At 46.2% G+C, this 23314-nt stretch overlaps 1 protein-coding gene across 1 annotated transcript in view; it reads left to right on the top strand.

Moving 5' to 3' along the window:
- Positions 1–1066: 1066 nt before the first annotated feature.
- kcnip4a (potassium voltage-gated channel interacting protein 4a) overlaps positions 1067–23314 on the top strand; it is a gene marked incomplete at both ends in the record, with an annotated part of 96984 nt that continues 74736 nt past the window's right edge. The window contains one exon of the mRNA XM_079758182.1: positions 1067–1181. Coding sequence (XP_079614308.1) covers positions 1067–1181 — 115 coding nt within the window. The remainder of the gene's footprint in view (positions 1182–23314) is intronic.

Genomic DNA, 23314 nt, shown 5'->3' with positions numbered 1-23314 from the left:
ACGAAGACACACAGTAAGACACACATACACACTTAGACACACACACAGTAAGACACACAAACACTTTGACACACACACTAAGACAGACATACACACTAAGACACACTCACAGTAAGACACACATAGACACATTAAGACACACAAACCAAGACACACACACACACAATCTGATGCGCATATTCCCATTAGCGTCATCCTTCCATGCTTCACTGCCCCCCCCCCGCTCAGAGGGGAGAGTACTCACTCTGGACCTTAGGCTCATTCTCTCATTCAGGAGGGACGCGAGCGCAGCACCGCTAGCGCACGTAGCTCAGCACTCTGCAAGGTAAGACGATGCTGTCCCGACATCAACACACGCGCACACACACATTGTGTTATTGATTTTTGCTGAGATGATCTACTGTATATGGTTGCAACAAGGCAGCAGTGTTGTTGTTTCTTTTGGGGCAAAATCAAGGGTTGTGTGATGTTTGACGCGGCGACGTCTTAAAAAGTTGCGTTGTGAAACAGGATCTTGACAGGAGGAGGAGGGGGGTGTAATCATAGAAGGGTCTCTCTGGTTCTCATGTTTGATTCAGGAGCATGGTTGACTTGTGTATGGCACCCCTGAATAGTAATGGGCTACGATCTGTTGTTATGAACTCAGAATCAGACGGCGTGCGCTGGTTTCTACACCTGATGGTCGGTTGATTTGCTACGGATGGGAATAATGGCGCCCTTGACTAGTCAACTGTATAGTTGTATTATTGTATGAGAAAAATGTATGCAAGGTGTAACTAAACGCGTTGCAACTTTCACCACTGTTTACAGAAAGGCAAATATCAGTATACAAGTCTGACAGTCCTTTCCTACGCGTCTGCCTCGTGTATGAAAGCGCTATAGAAATAAACTCGCCTTGCCTATAAATATAATCAAAACATAATAAACATCCAACCCTAATGCCAGAACTGTGCATCGTTGCTGTCTTGTTAGATGGACACACTGTGGGTCAAACTCTTCCAGTATGTTTCTCGGCCACCAAACAGACCCACTGTTCTCCTCAGCAGTAGGAGAGGCAGCCTGGACCATGTCTGAGCCGTCCGAGGAGGACTTCCCCAAGGAGCACGGCTTCTCCAAGAAGCTGCTGACCAACTGCTGCCTGGTCCGCCGCATCATCATGTGGGCCACGCCCGCCGCCAAAGGTACCCCCCGACCCCCCCCACCTCGTTAAGGAGGCCTTAACGAGTGCTCCTTAACGAGGCCTACCTCGCTCGTTAAGGTGGCCCTAACGAGCAATGCCTTAACGAGTACACAGCCCCTTGAATGCGGGTCGTTCCGCTGTGTTTGCGAGGCAAATCCTTTTTGATTGGTTAAGATGCCTGGTTTCTAATGTTCATACGAGACAAGGAGGAAATGCAAATTGTTTTGGGATGACCAGGTGGCGTCGTTGAGGAAGTTGCGTACTGCAAATATGTAAGGGCTTTGACAGAAGGCCGCCCTTGTGGACTCGGTACAGTTACCTAATATATGGACCATTTTGTGTGGGCCTCTGTTAAGGCAGGGCTGGGGGATTGGTTACGTCCTGGTAATCTGTTCACATTGTCCGGCCATCTGCGGGAGATTTGTTTTGGTTTCTTTCTTTTCCTGGATTCAGAGTCCATGCATTATGGATCAGTCAACGCCGGTGTCCTGTTATCGGAAAGACTGTTTTCTTTTACCGCAGTTACCAAACCATGACTAGATATGAGTGCTGAATTGATGGCGCTAAAGGTGTTTTACTGATTTGTCAGCTAAAGTTTCAATATTCCTCTGCAATGCTTTGAGCGTATGGTTTTGGGTTGAGGACGCCTGGAAATATCTTGGCGTTGGTTGTATTTGACCGTTGCTCTTGATATTGGATTTATAGCGCATTGGTTTGGATATAGGAAGTTATTGAACCCTTGGAATGTTATTGCCCAATCAGAATCAAGTATTCAACTTGACTGTGCTGTAACTTTAATACTTTTAAGAGGAAGTCTCTTTTAGAAGTTCTGTAGCTTTCTTTGGCAACTCTGTCGTTTTTTTGGGATGAAACAGAGTTCTTGTGTTCAGCTTTTGTACATTGTGTTTCCCTAAAGCTTCTCTGTAAGGGATCCACTTTTCTACAACAATCCAACGCTGCGATTACTAACCATATTAAGACAGGATGCTGGAGGCTTTCTGAAACTTCTAACGTGATATGGATCCATTCTCCTTTCACCGTCATGAAACACTCACTGCCATATGGTACAATAGCACTCATTGGCTACTATACAGGAGCCTGTAGTACAGTAGCCCTCATTGGCTACGGAAGACGTATTGATGGATGTCGCTGCAATGGATTTCTAGAAGATGAACGTGTTGGTTCTGAATATTGAGTTACGTTCCAGCTCTGTTTCTTTGCTGGAAGCGCCTTGGTCAGGATTACTTTGTTACTTATGTTATTTTTTTCTTTTCATTGGTAAAAGTATAATGCAGTTCGGTTTTGAGAGTGTGGTTTAAAGTACATACCAGGACTGAGCAATAATTCACTCTTTGTTTATGATCTTTGAATCGACACATCCAGTTTTATCGTGTTGAGTTAAAAGGGATACACCCTTAAAATGATCATGAATATGAGGCTTGAAACGTCAGAGAAAGGAAAAGCAATCAAATTCCTCATATGAATTTCCATTCACTTCAACATAATGACCCTCAGTTACGCTTTAAGTCAGTTTGGACGTTTTATCATCGTAACACATTCCTCCACATGGGCCACACCTAGTTAACCTCGTTAGACTGAGCCAATCCCTGTCTGTCTCCGGGCTGCAGGTTAATTGGCCCACACTCCTGTCATCACAGTCATGTCCGCAGTGTTATCGCCTCAAGGTGTGAAACGGGAGGAGAAGGAGAACGAGGTCTGGCTTTGTGATTCGCTTTCATGGAAGGATGTTAATACAGCCCCGGGCCTATTCCAATTCTGTCCTGCGTTTCTTTTTCATAAACTCTGTGTCCTGATCTGCGGTTAGGCGTGGACAGGAAGGGAGTGTTTTATAATGGCTGCTGCTAAACACCCTGGGTTTAATTAGGCGTCTGAGAAGGAGATCTTCGGGATTCTTTTAAAATATGGACCGGAATAAGCTTCTTGGAATTAAGTGGTATACACTATAAGGAACACACAATAACACTTTAGTGATCCCATGTGATTCAGCAGACATTAGTCTGCATTTGACATTGTGTTTCCTACCAGAGGTAAACATCTGAACTCAATGTAACACTGCAATTAAACACTAAAGATAGAGTCAGTGGAGTTTAGACCTTTAATCATGGATTTTTCCATCAGTCTTTGAAATGAAGGCATCAATGGGGGCAGGTGCAGCTCTTGTTTGCGCGCGCATGTGTGTGTGTGTGTGTGTGTGTGTGTGTGTGTGTGTGTGTGTGTGTGCACACGCACACACACACCTGGGAGGTTTTGTCTTCCTTTTTGACTAAGACCACAGCAGCTTTTGACTCTTACCTTCATTCAACAGTTTCCTAATCTGACACATAAAGGATTCGGGCCTTTCGCACCACAACAGGGTGGAACTCTTCTCTGACTCAGGCTGCACTTGAGCAACACATAAAAAGCAGAATGACAAGCATGACTCAGGATTAGTACCGCCAACCCTCCGTAGAAGCTGAGCTGTCCCCCACAGTTCAAAACAGAACAATGACCGCAGCGCTTTGATTCTGGCAGTTCTTGTTTCTCGTCTTGCCACGGCAAGCTCCCTCCATATGGCGGTATGAGGTGGTGTGACTCCTATTTGGGGCGTGCGTCGCCCCGGGTACGGAACAGGTTGTCACAACAGGATGTCCTGTGCGTCAGTCCCTCCGGAATACGTGTCAGGTAGACTGCAGTGAGTGTCTCTCTCTCTCTCTCTCTCTCTCGTCTCTCTCTCTCTCTCTCTCTCGTTCACTCTCTTGTTCCCTATCATTCTCGTTCCCTCTCTCTTTTGTTTCTTTCTCTTTCGTCTGCTCTCTATCGTTCTCGTTCTCTCTCTTTCGCTCGTTCTGGTTCTTGTTCTCTCTCTCTCTCTCTCTCAGTGTGTGTGTGCGTGCGCGCTTCAATATTCGTGTGCCCTTTCTTCATTGCCCTTTTGAGTGACCGCAGTTGCTAGGAAACTCAATTTAAATATTGTTTTCATGGTATCGGCCACTGAGCGACACCCTCGGGGCCTTGTTGAGACGGACATGCGGCCGTCAGCCAGCAGGTGGCAGCAGAGCTCTCAGGTTCAGCAGCAGGACACCAGGGCCAGGCTGACTAGATAGAGGAGGTGGTTCCAGCAACTCCGAGGCTCCATCTCTCACCACCATTTTTACTGATTAATAATCAGTAATTGATTGATCAGAGGTGTGATGATGCTATCAGGTATGCGTAATAGTATTGGCTTTTAAGGGAAATTGAATGCATGCAATAACAGCTGTTGTATGTCTAGACTTGGCCTACTTCCTATAATTTACAATTTTATCATGCTATTTTTCATTAGATGCAAAAGTTAAGGCTTGGATTTACTCATAATGCTGATGACTATTTTCTGAAGAACATAGATATAACTGTTCTCAATATTCATGGTTTGCTTTAAATACCAAAGCACTGCACTTAACAACCACCAGGTGGCAGCAGACGACAGTCGGATGTTTGGCAGTTTTATCATTTCCCATACCTCCCTGAGAATACATTGCATTGAACACATTTGTGTGAATGTGTGTTGGAGATCGACGGTGTACTTTTATCAGTGGATTAATCAGTACTGAATAGGCTTCAATATTCAGTTATTATAAAGGACAACACCCAATATTGAAATGATAGCCAGGTATTTGCGATGCATACATTTAATCTGCTGTGACTCATGAAACCCACACTGATGTAAAACAGCCACCTCCGTTTGCAGTCTGTTGCTGTATTACGGTTTCTACTCTGCACTGAGCAAGCAGACGCTATCGACGGGCTGGACAGCGTTGGTACCTGACCATATGGGTCTGAACTAGGGCTGAACGATTTGATTTATTAAGTTCCTTATGTTGTGTATTATTCACTAAAAAAGAAATAACTCATTCTTTAGTATGACCAACACAACATTGGAAGCAGTCAACATAAAAACTGCTCTTTCCTTTAGGCCAGGCCAATGTGTTGAATTTAATTTATATTATAAACTTCTTTATTTAACTATTGAATTGTAAAATGAAAAAATAAAATGACTGAATCGTACTGATTTCCAGTCAGGACGATTCTTATTTTTTTGTTATTTTTTCATTAAATCGCAGCCTTTGCGATTTGTATACCGCGTTCTATTACATCGCGATTTCGATTTGATTTGGATTGATCGTTCAGCCGTAGTCTGAACCCACCCGTGGCCTCTTCTCCGTCTTCTAGTCATCTAGTTGTTTGTTCTAGTAACCCAGTAAAAGCCAGCCCTTATAAGACCATGAATTTGTCATTTATGTTCTTGTAACATTTTTTTACACCGCAGTCAACGTTAGAACATTAGTTTCTACAAGTTTAACACAAATTGTATCTGTGTCCCCTCTTCCATTCAAAGACGTGTTTCTTCTGACAATGTACTTATTGTAAGTCACTTTGGATAAAAGCGTCTGCTAAATGCCTTTAATGTAATGTAAATGTGCTGATATGCAGGTTGCCGTAAAAATAGGTTGTTAAGGCAAAAAAGAAAAATGTAAAGGGAGGGTGCTAGGAGTTTGGTTCTAGGAGAGCAGTCCTGTAACTGCAGCCTCTGTCATTGCAGGAACAAACTATTGCTTTAAAACAAAAGTGTAACAGTAGAAGTGAACCCAGGTGTAGCACGACGTTAATTATGGGCATAATTAAAAGTAGGAGGGAAACAACCTTTCGATTTATGATAAAGTCTGGATGAGATTAAAACAAACACACAGCACTGTAACTTGAGAGGCCTGCCTCGCTCCGTATCAGAGAGCAAAGACTCAGAGTGGCGTCAATGATTAAGTAGAGAGACTCATTAGTCAGCAGGCAAAATACTACTTTCAGTGAGAGTTACGGCGCCAGCCACTTGCGCCGTCTCTCTCCCCTTATCGCGGTGCCACGTGTGTCACGCACTCCCGTCGACTCAAGCTAAGACCGGACGACGTGTGTGGTGTCGTCAGCATGCTAACTCATCCCTGGAAATATGCAGAAGACGCCTCCGACATCAATATCGTTTTATTGAAAAGGGAAAAGAAGGCGATGTGCGTTTCTTATTTGTCCCCTCCCTCCCTCCTTTCTCCTCCCTCCCTCCTCCCTCCCTCAGCGACCTAAGCCTCTAGGCCGGGGGAGGTGAACCAGGGGTGGGTGGGGCGTGATGGATGGGAGGGAGGGGGGGGGGGGGCGTGATGGATGGGAGGGAGGGGGGGGGCGTGATGGATGGGGAGGGAAGCGGAGGCAACAAGCGGGCCACTTCTGTTTTGAAGCAAAGCGGAAAGAAGGAGCGATTGCTCGGGAGGGGAGGCCACTGTACCGCCTCCTGATGGAAAGCGCCTGATTCATTTATTGGGAGAGGGCTGCTGGGAGGAGGAACAGCGAGGGAGGAGTAGATCGGAATCTCTTTTCGTTGCTCGTTCTTGCTCCATCTCTCGCTCGCTCCTTCTCTCGCTCTCTATCGCTTCTGCTGTCTCGAGGTGTCTCTCGCTCTTTCGCTCGCTCATTCTCCCTTGCTGTCACTCTCTCTGCTCTTACTCGCTCTCTCTCTCCCTCGTTCTCTTGCTCTTGCTGCCTCAGTCTCGCTTTCTGTCTCTTGCTCTCTCTCGCTTTCTCTCACTCTCTCAGTTTTAATCTCATCCTCTGTGATACGATACAGGCGATGATATGAAGGGCAAATGTGATTTGGCGTCTCGCACCCGCCGGGCTGTGAGACAATGGCGAGAAGCATTCATGAATTTACCGGAATGGGTGTAGACTCGCGTAGATAACGTGTTTTTGTGTGTGTATGACTAGAATGATCTCTTTCCACTTGTGTCTCTCAGTATGGCACACTTGAGGAGGATATATGCAGGTGCTGTCTGAGCAACAACTGTATTTGTATTTCTGGGTTTGAGTGAGTGGATCCCCTCAGAAAGGACAGTCCCATCTCCACCGCCCAGTGGTGCATTGCAGTCCTTCCTGACGCTCCAAGCAGTGGAAATGTACTGTTCTCTGTCAAGCTCCCATCATCATCATACACCACGAGACACTGGCCGGCGTGTCTCCACGACATCCGACCCCCCCGCGGATAAACAAAGGATTAGTGGCTAACTGGCGATGATTATCTTTGAGAATAGCTGACCCTTCTACCCCTGGAGTCCTCTGTCTGCAAAGCACCTCGAGGTAGACGGACACTAGCACTCTCCCCCCCCACCCCCCGTCCCCAAACCCCCCCAAACCATAAGCTGTCACTGGATAGCGCTAACCGAGACGAGGCTACGACACGAGTTCGGCGCTAAGGTGTACATATCGTTAGCGCTCGTTAGCACCTGTGTGTCTGAGTTGTGAGTGTCTGCTCGTCTGGGTGTTTTTTTATTCCTCCCATCCACCTGACAGCTGGAGCTTTTATTTTTAATGAAGCGAAGCTGCCGTGGTTTTGATGCTTTCAGAAAAGGCGTGTCGGATGGATGGTGTCATTACTTTTTAAAGAGTAAATACAGTGTGTGTGTGTGTGTGTGTGTGTCTCTCTGTGTGTGTGTGTGTGTGTGTGTGTGTGTGTGTGTGTGTGTCTGTCCGCTATAAGTAGGTCCTACTGATGGATACAGGGTAATGCAGCCTCGGGGGTCTTATTTTCTATCGCTGGGCCGAAACGTCTTTCATGAGTCTGTGTCACCTGACCTTTCCATTACCCCAGTGCTAAAAATAGCCCTTTATTAATCCCAGAGTGGAGATGTAGTGCGAGGCGTCTGCATTGCCTCATCGCTGGAGATAATAAAGTTGTGTCCATCGATTGTATAGATGGACATTGTTTCGATACATCTTTCTCTTAATGTCTACCACTTGAATTGGAAATGGACTGCATTTATGTAGCCCTTTTCTAACCAGTGGCCACTCAAAGCGCTTTACAATATTGTCTTACATTCACCCATTTATGCACACATTCACACACTGACGGCGGAGTCGACCACGCATTGTGACAGCCAGCCCGTCAGGCGCAGTCAGGGTGAGGCATCTCGCTCAGGGACACCTTGACACTCGGCTTGGAAGGGCCGGGGATCCAACTAGCAACCTTCCGGTTACCAGCCAACACACTTGTACCTCCTGAACCACATGCCTCCAATTGGGTATGCATCTTCTCTTTCTATAGTTTCAACTCCTTAGTCATGTTGAGGCATAACTCCTTTTACATTCCCTTGGTACCCGATGCTCTAGGTTTCTAGAATGCTTCCTTTCTGAACCGATACACTCCCTTCCTCTCAGCCACTCCTCTGAAGAGCTGAGCGCCTCTGGGTGTTGGTGTACTTTCTGTTTTTCGAAGGCACTTCCACATTCTGACTCGTTTACCACTGTTGGGATCTCTCTCTCTCTTGCTCACGTTCTCCTTCTCTCTGTCGCTCTCTGTCGCTCTCTCTTTCCATCACTCTCTCGCTCTTTCGCTCTTACTCTCTCGTTCTCTCTTCTGCTCTCTCTCTCTTGCTCTCTTTCGTTCCTTCTTGCTCTCTCTCTGTCTCTCTTTCGTTCTCTCTCTTTCGTTCTCTCTTGTTCTCTCTCTTCCTTCTTCGCTCTCTATCATTCTCTCTATCTCATTTTCTCTTGTTTTCTCTCTCGTTATATAGGTGTGTGTGTGTGTGTGTGTGTGTGTGTGTGTGTGTGTGTGTGTGTGTGTGTGTGTGTGTGTGTGTGGCCCCCTCACAGGAGCAATTTATTAACTCCCTAGAAAGGGTTGAAGCAAAAAAACAAGTGCTCAGTGCTCCGCGGTCGAACAAAAAAACGAAATCGCTCCTGAACTCCAGGCAACGCACGTAATAGCCCGGAGCACGCGCCTGGAAGGTCAACGCACGTCAACGAAACACGCCAGGCCCCGCTTCTGCTCGCGGCGTTCAGCTAAACAAAGCGGGGTAATGGAAAATGAGGCGGCCACCTCTGCTGGCCTGCGCCGCCTGTTAACGCGCTAAAACGTACGCTCTGCTTTGACAGCGCGCTATAAACCAGCACTAACAGAGCCCTCTCCTTCCCGCAGAAGACACCGCTGCCCGTAAGCGCCTTCCGTGTGTTTGTTTAACGTTTTCACGCCAGGGGCCCCTCGTAACAACGCCTAGTTTGGAGTAATGGCGGACGTCGTGCCGTGCATATTGCCCCTAACAGCAGTATGTGTTATTGCTGGGTGCCATCGGCTCAGTATATACATATTTAAGTTCTAATGAATGCCTTTGCTTCTCCAAACGAGATTACGTAGGTATTGGCAATGCCAGAACTGAAGTCACTGCTGTACAGCGTCTAAGGCGAGGATGGTTGAGAAGTGTGCGCAGCAGGGTGATTACTGCTTTGTATAGTAGCGCAATACGGCTTAATGCACTTGTGGTACCTACATCTCATTCTGGCGTTGCTGACTAAGGCAATTTCCGATATATATAATGGCAGTTGCTTTGCATAATGATCGCGTGTGTGTGTGTGTGTGTATGTGTGTGTGTCCGTTCTTATGTAATCAGCCTTTTTCCCGGGGCAGCAATGAAGTTGTATTCTCCTCATCCTGCAGCCATTTAGTCATTCATTCCAGTAATTCTGTAAATGGATTTTCTTTTGTGTGTGGGGGAGAGCAAGTGTAGTAATCCTCTTATTCCCTTCCCTTATGCACTGTAACTAATGGCTGTACATATACAGTGGGCTTTGAACAGCAATCTACTGTTTATGTATTGGTAGATTGCTGGTGTTGTGATGCATTCTGGGAGATTGGCATTTGACCCAATCTCCCAAAGGGTAAAATGAATAATCGAAAGGCCAGTTTCTTTGCGTTATCTACTTCTAGGCAAGGTATTGAAAATGTACATTAAGTAACTAATATGCAAATCATAATAGGAGGTCAGAGAGGTACTGTGTTGATGTGGAACATTTTGAACCGTTGCAATGCTTTGTTTATCAATTCGTTTAAAGGTTTATATTTAAGGTTATGGTCTCTGATTTGTGAAATAAAGTATTTTGCAGTCTATAACGCAGTCTGGACGTTATAATAAATAACCTTTATTCAAGCTTGTTTCAAATATACAATACGAAGCGCATCCATCCTCATAGTTCTCTATGACCCAATATAAAACCAATATACTGGCTAATAATAGGCATACATCGATAATTGTTTTTATAATAACGTATGAACCCTATCCCCCCCCTGTGGTTCGTCGTAGTGTTTCTGTCGAGGGTGAACATCGTCGCCACGGAGACCCAGAACCTCATAAAAGGTGACAAACCGTGAAAAAGTGGGGACGATAAAAGCAATTAAAACGTCTGAAAGTAACGACCTCAGAGGTCGCCCGGGGTTACCATCTCGTTTTATGTGAGCGTGACATCATGGTTTCTCCTTCCTCCGCCGGACCCCCGTCCCGAGTGTCTGGGTTCTGCGGACCTCGGCTGTTAGAGGTCCGCTCCGGAGACCAACCGCTTAATTAAAACAAGTGTTCTGGATGAAACCGCCCACGCTCGCTCGCTCGCTCGCTCTTGCTCTCTCTCGCTCACTCTTGCTCTTTCTCTCGTTCGCTCTCTCTGGCTCTCTCTTTCTCTTTCTCTCTTTCTCTCTCTTTCTCTCTCTCTCTCTCTGGCTCTCTCTCTCTCTCTCTCTCTCTCTCTTTCTCTGGCTCTCGCTCTCGCTCTCTCTCTCTCTCTCTCTCTCTCTCTCTCGCTCTCTCTCTCTTTCTCTCTCGCTCTCTCTCTCTTTCTCTCGCTCTCTCTCTCTTTCTCTCTCTCTCTCTCTCTCTCTCTCTCTCTCTCTCTCTCTTTCTCTCTCTCTCTCTCTTCCCCCCCTCCCCTAGTTCTTTAAATGGATTCCTCTCGAAGGCTGGTGCTCAGAAGCACCCCCCCTCGGTGCTGAAGTGATGTCCTTGGTCCAGGCAGGGGATCGTTACTCCTTTCCTTGACCTCGGGGGTCAATGTCAGCGCTGACCCTCTCCAACGACTTCTTCGGCACTTTTCTGTTCTCACCCGTGTTAAATTTCAGCCCCTTTACCTTCTTGTAGCGTCTGCATCGGGGCAGTTTGTCACATTGAGGGCGAAGGTTTTTTAATAAAGGTTAAATAAACACAGGGATGTTGCTGCATGTCATGCAGCTTCATCAGAGCGATTACCTTTAGGACACATGCGTGTAATAAAAAACAATATCCTCTGTTTGTTGTCCCCCACGTGTCACTGGGGGTTATGAGATTCCTCCCCCCCCCCCCCGTTGGTAAATGTGTTTGTGTGTTTGTTATTATCCGAGCGATCTCTTGAAGGAGTTATTGGTAATTTGCATCTGCGGCTCTCACGTGGGACGCCTTTTATGAGTAGAACTGCGCGCTATAAATAGACCTATTTACTATCTGGTTGTGGCTGCTGTCGGGTGCGTATTGGATTTGTATCTCAGTTCCCAGTCACTACCTTCTCACCCCTTCACATTGCATCCGATTGTGAACGCGTTGAGATCTATGGCAAGTAGTGAGAACTGTGAGACTCAATCAAAACACTTTAATCCAAACAATATGGAGCGAGCAGAAATAGATTGCAGCTTTGCAGTCTCATGTTGGGTACTTAAGTGTCTTCAGAATGTGTGAATAATTTCCGTTATCTAATGTTATTAAGTTTAATGGCATAGCTCCTCCAATATCATTAATCACGATTACCTTATCTCTCATTGGCTTATTAGTCCTCCATTAACGTACGATATTTAAAACGTATAAATAAAGAGCAGTTCAAGTAAATGAGATTTCCATATTTGAATTTCTGCTAAGCTATGTGGAATACTCCTGTCAGAAACGTCAAGGTGATTGACTTCACACGAACGGATAGAAGATGGATGAAGAGTGAGTTGAAAACCGCCGACAGCAGCACCGCCATTTAAATGTCACGTTCACGCCCCTGATTGAACTTGCTATATATATATTGCACTCTCTTCTGTAAAAGTACAGCAGTGGCCATGAAATGGAGGGAGAATAATTAGGCCTGTCTCAACGGCGGGAGGAACGGTGATTGAGATAGGGTCTGTCCTGGGATCGCCATTGCCCCCTGTTCCCGATAAAAAAGTATTAAACGACCGCCGACCCTTACTGCACTCAAAGAAGGCAAAGTGAATGACGAGGGGAAAATAGAAAAGACTGCATAATAGACGTCCTATTGTTTGCCCCGAGGCCCTCATAACACTGATGGCTCCCTGCTGTGCCGGGTTTCTTCTTTTCATCCTCTCCAATCCCACCCACTGTGGACAGATACATCCGCCTTGTTGTCTCAAGAATACAAACACATCTTCTCTTTGGTACGATTTAAGTTATGATAAATTATATTTTATTTATTCTTAACATCTTGACTGTTTCGCTGTACGCTAATTTGCTCGTGAAGGTCGAAAACTGAACTTGAAAATATACAACAAAGCTGGCATTGAAGGACTGCGATGATTCCAGGGGGAGCCGGCACATTAATATTCCCCCGTCCGCCGTATTACATAGCATACCAATAATAGCGCGCGTGCTGCGCCATGTGATTAGCCAAAGCGAGCGACCTTCAGCGTAATTGGTCGCCGTTCCAGAGCGCTAGGTGAGCGCGACATGAATAACACGCCACTCACTCACACGCACGCCGTCGCTGCTTAGCAGGAGGTCGCTAGGAGACGAACAAACACAACAACCTTAAAACACGTCGGGTAGCAATTAAAAAAGCAGTCGTCGGGAATGGAGGGGTGCAATTAATCGCAGGACTGGTCCTCTGAAGGGGAAAGACGTTGTAAGAGGGGAGAGTTTTCCGTTTGATAGATAAAGGTCAAAAGTGTCAAGGTATGGTGTTGTTGTTTTTAGAATTGTCGTGTTCGGCGTTCCTTCCTTTTGTTCCGACTGCTCCTCAGAAGACACTGTGGAGAGCGGATAAAGTGGTGAGTGCTGGCAGGCCGGTGTATTGACACCGGAAGGATCCACTCGGGGTAGAACCGGTAGGTTAGCGTCTCAGGGCACTTTCATCCGTTTAGGAGGAAATGTATGGCTACTCCTTTTGGGCTCGGAGACTAACACTGAGATGTGAAGGAATGTTTTGCGAAATCTTGTGTTTTTTAAGAGAAAGGGGTTTTGGTGTGGATGATGGTTACATTATTAATCCCTGAAAGTTCTTTATAACGATCAAACTACATAAAATAATGAATAAATGAAGCAAATGTGTGTAGGAGAATATGACTTCCATCACAGTCTACTATAACCCAATGGAAAATGTGTGGTCTGCCAAATACTGAAGGATAGAATATGGACATATGGCTTCGTTAAAGTTGATTGAAAATCAACATACTGGGCATGACTCAAAATGCAATTCATCAGTATTCAACCATCATATAAATGTGCCATAAACACAAAAAAATGTGCGTGTACTCATAAATGTTAACCTTATAACCCTGTTTAATGGGTGTACCATCATGTGGTCTTTTTAAAGGGACCTATAAGGCAATTTATTTATTGAATTATGCATTATTTATTTTGTTCACATTTGGTTGAATACAAGGATTCGACTCTTGAAAGAGTTCAACCAAAGTATGTTGATTTTCTGTTTTATTCATTGACACACATCTCCTAATTCATCTTCTGTTGGATTTGTTTACACTCTCCATTGTAGTGCCCTTTATTCAATAATGAATTGTTTGATGATAAAACATTAAAAGCATATTTTTTTGTGGTTAATGAATACATTCATGGCATTGGATGTGCACCAATACCCCCGCACACATGAATAATGAACTCCCCTGTGCCGTTTTCAATTAATAATCCGTACTTGAAGCAGGAAGACCACGTAGTCTACACAAGTGGTGTACCAGCACATAGTCATAGAAAATAACTAAATCACTTGCATTGCATTTTTCATAGAATCAGTAAAGGAATGGATTACAGGAAATCCAATCAATCCATCAGCTGTTGATTGATGACCTGTGTGTGTGTGGCTGGCAGGGGGTTGAAGGTATTAAGGTTTAAGCTCATCACATCAACAAAGCACGATATTTCCCCCTATGGATGAGATTTTCTCTCCCCATGCTAATTAGCGGTTTGTTTCAGAGAGAATGCTATATTTCCACTCATACCCCGTAATAATTAGTCTTTAACGGGCACCGAGCAAAGAGAATTTTCTAGATGCTCCATTGAGAGCCGTATGTTTCAAATTACTATAAAGTACCGGCTCCCTAGTGTAAATCACATCGTATTTCGTGTTTTTGCCGAAAACCTAGTGCTTGCATGTTCCTTCCAATGCTGGTGTGAAAGCTAACAAAATGGTTCAATGTTCCCCGATGAGTCTGTGAGAAGTTGGAGATGATGCAGATTCCAGTAAAGCCCTGAACTTTGTGACAAATAAAAAGATTAATCAAAAAAGCAGATTTGTTTAGCTAGCAATTAATTTAGACACATAATGAACCATCATGGACTGAAAGAACATTGTGCAAAATATTGTCTTTCTAGTTTTTTAGTCGTTATGAAGTGATGCCAATGTTTATTTCTTAATAAGGTCATCTTTTACTCGCAAACTTTTTACTTCAGGATCTACAGCCCATATGCTCGATGTCTTTGAGCCTATGGACTTAACTTCCTGACGGCATCAGGAACTTAATGTTTTATCACTAGAACGCAACTCACTGAAAACGGCTCAGATAATTTTTATTTTGAGTCTCCAACGTAGATGTGCTTCCTACACACTTTCAACCTCATGTGCTTTCAAACTGTACATTTCTTGACCGTATCGGTCGGTAGCACTTTTTACTTCGCCTTCGACCTGGGCTCATTGATCTGGCCTCATTAGAACGTAATGATGGAAGTATAATCCATTGTCTTCCACTACACATCACAACATACAACACAGTTCTTTGTGAGCCATCCAGCTGGTTCTCTTCAGAAACCAACTGCTCCGTATGGATTTCTGGAAACATCGTAAAATTTGCCATTTCTATATCTCCATAACCCAATATAATGAGCCTGATGTTCTGTGTCTGTGACCTTTCCTCGATTTGCCTTCGTTCAACAGGAAGGCGATCTCTCATGCAAACCACGTTTGTTTTGCATGCACCGAGTTTTCTTCATGCAAAACAAGTGTGTTTTACATGTCTTTCAAATTCAAACGGCTTCATTTTCCTGTTGAAGAAACACAACAGGACAGACAATGCCCAAGGGTTGCAGGTCTCTCTTTTTTTTTTTTGGTCAATATCTAGATGAATGGGTGAAATATTGGGTGTATTTTCAACAGTTTCAAATGTTTTTCCAGTTGACTTCACTGCTATTAAAGAGTGGACAGAAAGTCGCTGAGAGCGGTGTGCGTTGCCGTCCAACCCTTTCGTTTTCAGAACGAAGCGTTTGGGCTGTGATCAATCATGTCGCTGGTGGCTTTTTCCCATAATAGAGTCAAACTCCCGCCATTCCTGTCTCCGCGAGGGTGAAGTGGGGGGGGGGGGGGGGGGGGGAGTTCTGGCAATGCCTGCTGTGCAAACGAACGCTGTGTCAAATGATCCCGAGAGAAATAACTGCTTAGCCATTTCACAGTTCATTGAGTCAAAGCTTAAGCTTAAGGGAGCAATGGATGTATTTGTTTGGTTGTTTATTTATTTTGCAGATCAGGGAAACTCAGTCCAATAAACAGTTGGAATGGTAAATATTCTGACTTCTGATTCATTATTTCATAGTGAGTTCTCAATGAGCGAAATGAATAGGGTTTTGACATTGTCCACGGTCAATGACGGTCCTTTCCAATGTGCGTATTCTATTTATTTGTTGTTTTAAAGGAGGTGTTTATTTGTGGTTTCAGCTCTGACGGTGCGCTAAATACCAATTCAACGTTTTGCTTTTACTAGAAGGGCTGGGGGCTGCGTCAACCATGAGACATTTCTATGCAGAAGACATTTTGCTAAGACATTTTGATTAGAGCAAACTAGAATGCCTAGAACAGATAAATAGACTTGATAGAATTAGAATTGTTTTCATTTTATTTAAAGGTTCACATATATAGTCCAAATTAGCCATTAAGGTAGAACACCAAAAGTTGGCTTCAATGTCCATTTCTAATAGATGTGAATTCAACCGATCAGGTCAGTCACTCTCGGCTGTAACAAATGTTTATTCAAACCTTTTATCCTAAGAAGCTTTCTGATTGTACGGAATTTAAAATGTGGTCCGGTTGGCCAATTGGCACAGGGAGCTGGGTTATAGCATCTGTTATAGCCTTATGCGGGGGGGGGGGGGGAAACAACTCCGCCAGCTGCCAAAACTTTGTTTTTATGAAATCCTGTTTTGATTGAGGCTCATTGTTCCCCTGCATTTGTTTGGCTACCGCCCAATCCATTGATATGAAGTTGAATACATGAGAAGGATGCGCACAATCAACAGCAAAACAAACTGAACAGAGAGGGGTGATATAAAATGTTGAGAGCCGCTGTAAAAACCAGGATATCGTGTGTGGAGCCACTAATAGGAAGACAATATTGGATATTTTACAATACAGAAAGCCAAAACACGATGTACCAGTGTCTTCCGTGAGCGAACAGGTAGAACCAATGCTTGGTTGAGGGTCAGAACTATCTTATAATCTCCGAGACAACAGAGTGAGTTATGTCCTGTTTCTCCTTTTTCTGTGCGTTCTGTCTGAGCAGAGTGCATTGTGGGTGATGTGCTGATGCTCGAGAGAGAGGCTGCTCCTCATCATATCAGTGTCAGTTTCTCTTTTTCCATCCCATCTTAAGGGCCCTCCACTTTGTTTATCGGAAACATGGATACGACTGGAAACGGCGTGCTGGTTGAGAAGTGACAGAAGGTGTTGACATTTCGTAGGCTCTCTCCTGCAGGATTTTCTGCATCATTCCCAGGAGCAAGGAATAGGGGCCCGATGTAAACTTTAGCCAGATATTGCAGTAGTTGTGAGGAGACACACACACACACACACACACACACACACACACACACACACCTTATATTTGTTTGGATGTAAAAGTGGTTTTGACATTTGAGATGGATATACCTATGACCCATAGGGTTATCGAAGTAAATAAGTTAAACTATTGCATTGAACAAATATTGATTCATTTGGAAATACCAGGCATTTCCTCTTCTACATGATTTATGATGTGATCTACATTTTGTCAATATAACCCAAATCATCATGGAAAGCAGTAATAAGAGGAATGTTTTTTCTTCATGTCAAGAGTAGTGCTTTCAGAAGCCACTCATATTTGTATTCTTGGTTTACATTACATATCACATACATTTCTCTTGATTCCTAGCCTGATGCATTCATCTGATTCCATAAAAAAATGAATCGCCCATTTTCCGCATGATCAGGGCCCATAGAGGGAGAAACAGGACCTTTACATGCTCAGCACCATGCGTCTACTCCTCCCCATCCATGCTACTACACTTAGTGTAGCGCCGCCTCCCTCGATTCAAAGGAATCGTTATACCAGGGCAAGCAGTGGCCCTCTGCCAACGCTGTGCACCGTCCATTTATTATCCACCTGGACGAGACTCGAGACTATTACGTTTTTGTTCCTTCTTTTCGCCCCCTGTTGGGCTTTCGTCCCATTGACCTAGTGTCACAGTTTGACTCTGTGTTCTTAGGTCAGCCTCCATTGTGTGTGAGTGTGTGTGTGTGTGTGTGTGTGCGTGTGTGTGTGCGTGTGTGTGTGTGTGTGTCTGTGTGTCCGCACATGTCCTAAGGGAGAAGTACAGGCAAGAATGCACCCATGTTGTGTGACCTGTGAACCGGAAACCTGAACCGTCCCCCTCTGCAATTATCAGGGTTGTTTTACCCGGAGAAACACGCGCTTTGACTCTCTGGATTCTCGGTTGTCTGAGTGTGTGTGTGTGTGTGTGTGTGAAGTAATAATACAGCTGAGGAGGAGTTGATGAATTGGATTGAGTTACTCATGTCCTCTCTAGAGCACCCAACGCTGTCATTGATGGATGAGGGCGGGGGAGTTGTGGGGGCGGGGTAATTAGTGATCAAGACGCCGGCCACACTTGACTGGCGGTGACGACGTCGGCGTGTCCCCGCTAAATTTAGCTGACCGCCGCTGAATAATAGTCCGCCGCAATTAGTGAGTGACCTTGACTCTTTTTTTTGAGCACATCGTCTTTCTCGTGCGCGCGCGCGCGTGTGTGTGTGTGTGTGTGTGTGTTTCCCCTCCATCCTCGCTGTCGCCCACGGTGTTACGGGCGACTGTCTGATCTGCCTTGTGACAAGTTCAATAATCGTCCTTCGTCAGAGATTCATCGACCTGGACTCCTCGTCACTACCCCCCCATCCCTCTCCCCTCCCACCCCCCCTTAGCTCGATATATATATATATATATATATATGTATATACATATTCTGTAACCTATCCATCCCCCCTCCCCCTTCCTTGAGGCAACCCAGGCCACGCCTCCATGGCAACCATTGGTGAGAATAAAACATCCACAGTTGGTACTGAGTAGAGAGAGAGAGAGCGAGATGGAGAGAGAGCGAGTGTGTGTGTGAGAGAGAGAGAGAGGGAGAGGGAGTAAGAAAGAGAGAGAGGGGGGAGAGAGAGAGAGAGAGAGAGAGAGAGAGAGAGAGGGGGGAGAGAGAGAGAGAGCAGGCAGGCGCGCTACAGGATCAAGTGAGAGAGCACGGCGCATGTGTGTGCGTGTGTTTGTTTGTGTGTGTGTTCGGGGGAGAGAGAGACACGCTGGATCGAGCGGAGAGCGAGGAAGCCAGTCTGCCCAGCGCAGGAGAGAGCCAGCAGGCAGTCGAGGTTCAAACACCTCAGAGGAGGAGGAGGAGGAGGAGGAGGGAGTCAGGCAGAGGATGAGACAGAAAGAGTTGGAGAGTTCTTACTGCTGTTGTTGAAACAACACCGAGCAGAGGCCCCTGCAGGAAGTAAAGAGGGAGAACATTGAAGGGGACACTTTGATGAACGGACGACCCAACACAGGACTTCCCAGAGCCGGAACGAGAGCCTGAATCTGGAGACGCATGGAGGCAGAGGACTCCTGATTACACACACACACACACACACACACACACACACACGACACACCGAAGCTCTCCTGCCGGCCGTCCACTCCCACACGCTCCTCTCCGTCCCTACACAGACAGGCCACGGTTGCGGGAGACTTGGCTGAGAGTTGGCTGAGCCCAAACGGGGGGGGGATTTTTCTTTCGGCACTTGCAAGGTTTATGTTGTGGATTTCAACGTTGATCGCCCCGCGGGGGTCTGTCCTCTGATAACCCTCCCGCCGCCCACCCCGGTCTTCACTTCACCTCCACTCGCCTCGAGCACTCCTCTCCGCCTCCCAGCCACGATGAGCTGCCGGAAGCGCTGCAAGCGAGAGATCTTCAAGTTCGCCCAGTACATGTTCCGGCTCGTCACGGGGACCCTTAACTCGGGTAAGCGGCGCGCGACTCTCCTAAACACACCGTCCCGTCGTCCCCGTCCGCTCTATGTCTTTTCTCTGGTTGATGCGAGGTTATTTATCGCCACGCTCCGATGGTCTCCGAGGTCCTCTTGCGTCACGGTGTTTAAAGGGAACTTTTTATGGCTTGATCCGCGGCGCCGCTGCTGTGGAGCGGTCGGAGAGGAGAGCACAAATCACGCCTCGCACAGCCGCCCGGGAAAACGCACGAGAGGCGGCCGTAATAAATCTCTGGCGGCCAATGAACCCGCTGACAGCGTTGTGATGTACGACGTCTCCGCGGTTCTAAGAACTGCCTTGTCAGGATTAGTTTGTGTGTTTTTTTGTTGTTGAGTGTGCGTGCTCTTGTGTGCATGTTTGTGTGCACGGTTTTGCATTTGAGTCTTTTTTAATTTTGTAGTAACAAGCCTTTCTTACATTTAATCCCTAATTAGTTCCTGTCAATATCCATTCAATAGCACTCAGTTCTTGGGACTGTTCTTCGTCTGCTTTCAGTGTCATTTCACGTCGCTGTCATTTCTCTGGCCAAGAGTGTGTGGGTGGGTCGGCAGGTGTGTGTGTGTGTGCGCGTGTGTGTGTGTGTTTGTGTGTTTGGAAAATGTGAGCACTAGGAGTCACCTTGGGCAACACACTGCTGCATTTACGTCCTTGCTCTTAAAATTAGAGGGAAGGGTTACTCTCTGTGATGCACTAGTACAGGAAACTGTTCTGATACTGATCCTTAAGTCCTAGTCTTGTACTTAAGTTGTTTTTATCATTATACTTTTTGAATACCACTGACGCACCTTTTCATAAGCTTTTGGTATAAATTTGACCTTTTCAGCATGAGAAGAAGTGCTTCTGTGACAAGCTCTTTCCTTAAGCCTCCGGTATCCTCTTTGCCCTTTGAACATCGTAAGCACTTCGTTGACTAGAATGTCAACGAAGCCGTTGACCTGACCAGATAAGACGTCTTTGTTTCTCCGGATTAACACCAGGTTCTCTCATGGAGAATTCAGTGCGGCACAAAGCACGGCCGTTATGGGCTTAAACAACAGTCCACCGCAGAGCAATCGCTCCATGATATCCTCTCTTGTGTATGTGTCTTCCCATTCGACGGTGGGGTTCCCATTAGCATGCTAATGGCTTGTTTTGAAGAAGAGGAGGATTTCTTCTCCAGGAGTCGGTGAACACCAGCATATGCTATAATGTCCTCCTTCTTATCGCCCTAACCCTGTCTACTAATGGGGTCTGCGTAGCGCCTCTTTTATCAACTTGGGAAGCTGCGGGGCGAATGGTGGTGGTGATGAGATCCCCCCCCCCCCCCCCAAATCCCCCAACCAGGGAGGATGGGGGGCTAATGGTGTCTCCCCCCTGTGACCACCTGTACGAAGGAGGTTATGTTAAGCAGTTGAACCTATAGGGGCTAATACACTGCTGCAGGGTGGATGGAGCCTGTTGTGTTTTTAATGCAGGGGGATTAACACTCAGCTGCAGGGTGTGAAGGGATGTAATCAAGCCTTTGGCCTTTTGGCCTTTTGACCTTTTTGAATTGGTTTAACCGGGCATGTGACTCAAACGCAAAGACAATTAATTTGCCTTTGTCAATGATGAGCTGAGAAATGACTAAATAAATCATGAATAATAAACCGGATATTCATGACGAATCACACTTTCTCTCCGTTCGAGTCGTACAGTGACACCAACCGACATATACGCAAGGCAATACGGACAACGCATGCTTAATATAATTGCCTATATGGACAAGTTTCAGTTTCCCTTCTCTCCGGTTGCAGTGTCTCGGTTGGCGTTCCTAACCTGAGTTGTGGAAGGAAGGCACGGTAATCCCTTCCCCTGACCCCATAATGCGTTGAGGTCGAACCTATACTTTCTTTCCAAAAGTACGACAAGGGCCGAGAGAGAGAGAGAGAGAGAGAGAGAGAGAGAGAGAGAGAGAGAGAGAGAGCTCAGCTCAGCTCAGCTCAGCTCCGACATGGGTCTCTGCTATCACAGTGTATTACTCTCTGAATGAATAGGGCCCACTGCCCCTTCAGACTTGGTTGGGGAGTCGAGGCTTGGAAAAGAACAACTTTATATTTGCTTTACCCTGAGGGTAAGGGGCTGGTTTCCATGGATACCAACAGGTGATTGCGGCATTTCTTCCACTGATGATGAGGACGATGAGGATCACGCTCTTTTGAGCCGTCGTCGTTTTTCAAAGACCACAACCTTAAAATACAATATTTATTTATAAATCAAGATTAATCAATTTTTACGTCGTTTAAGATATCTTTTCATGTAATTAATTTGTATTATTGATAATTATATTTGCCGACTTGAGTGTGACTGGCGCAATCTGCCAAATCAACTGATCACAGCCTATTGGTATTGAATCCTCTCACTTGATGCTCCTATATCACCGACATGCTGTATGTCTCTGCTCGGTACAATAAAGCCGCCAGTGTTTCCTGATCTTTTTCATTTCCTGTGGGACCCGAGCCGTGTCCCATCATGCCTTGCTGTGTCTCCTAGATCCATGAGAGCCATCTGCCGTCTTGTATTGCCTGTCAAGGAATAAGAATAGTATTGGGAGGAAATCATGACCAGCCCGCATCACCGTAGCGACAAACCCTCTGTATTTAACACATCTGCAGAATCACAATGACCAATCCTTCGTCCTCTTCGACTTGGCCAAACCTTAAGTGCATCTTCACAAAGCATCCCATAATAATGCATCCGTGGACTACATTTTCCCCTCACAGCGCCAACGCATGCAGAGAACTGGGCCATCTCTTCCGCCTCTGTGAAGTTTATCGCCGTGTGTATGGACAACTCACAAAACGGCGGTTAATGTGGGAATGGTTGACAAGTCCGCTGACAAGTCCGCTATAAATGGCCGTGCAACGATATTCCAGTGTGTTTTGTTGTTGGTGCATTTTGTTGTTGCGCAACTGCGTCTCTTCTTTACTGTACTCTTTACTGTGGCTTCCCAGCCCAGGGGGTGGAGGGTTGGTTCAGAGTCACACAGGACATCACGTGTGTGTGTGTTGAGTCTGGTTACGTATCTGGTCATTGCTCTGTCGGGGAAACTCTCCTTACCTCATGAACTGTTGACCCACGGAGAGGACGGAATGCATACCATGTTTGTTTTTGTGTGGTTTAGTTTTGTGTCTGAGAGACGCAGAGTTTCCTTCGCACTGTCAGCACTTCTGCTATACAGTATCTATTAAATCGCAGCGTGTACGCTCTCTCTCTCTCGCTCTCCTCTCTCCCCGTCTTCACATCTCCAACAAACACTCTAAACACTGAAAGGCGTCTCAGTCCCATCATCCCCACCCCTTGGGTGCACTTGGTGTAGTCTCCGTCCAGACAGGGGGGGGTGATTCACGCTGCTTATTGTTTCTTCTCAGGATGTAAATATCTCGGTTACAATCCCCCCCATGTCTGCCGTAAACATTCTCCCGACTCCGCCCCCTCCTCCTTGTTTTATGTCACCGCGCCCGCGTCCTGCGCGGTCCCTGCCACCGTGTCGGAGCGGCGTTCCCGCCATTCCGGTGCTTTGCTCCCCCGCCGACGTGTGTGAATGTGACTGGCGGGTTTGCCGTCGTGTCGGGCCAGCACCAGTCTGTCCGCCTGTGATCTGCCCTTCAGTAGCGCGCTCCCAGGCACCGAGGGGCCTCGTTTGATCGTCTGCCCTGAGCTGTGAGGTCGGGGTGGCAAAGTCTGATTTGGGAAAAGGAGAACACTGCGCGACGGGAAGCATACAGCGGGAATCTGTCCTTCGACTGAAGGCTAGC

Source organism: Pollachius pollachius (genome assembly GCF_949987615.1).
Source record: "Pollachius pollachius genome assembly, chromosome: 20".
Taxonomy (NCBI): domain Eukaryota; kingdom Metazoa; phylum Chordata; class Actinopteri; order Gadiformes; family Gadidae; genus Pollachius; species Pollachius pollachius.
The sequence above is the reverse complement of the archived record's forward strand: the minus strand, read 5'-3'. Positions and strand labels throughout refer to the sequence as shown.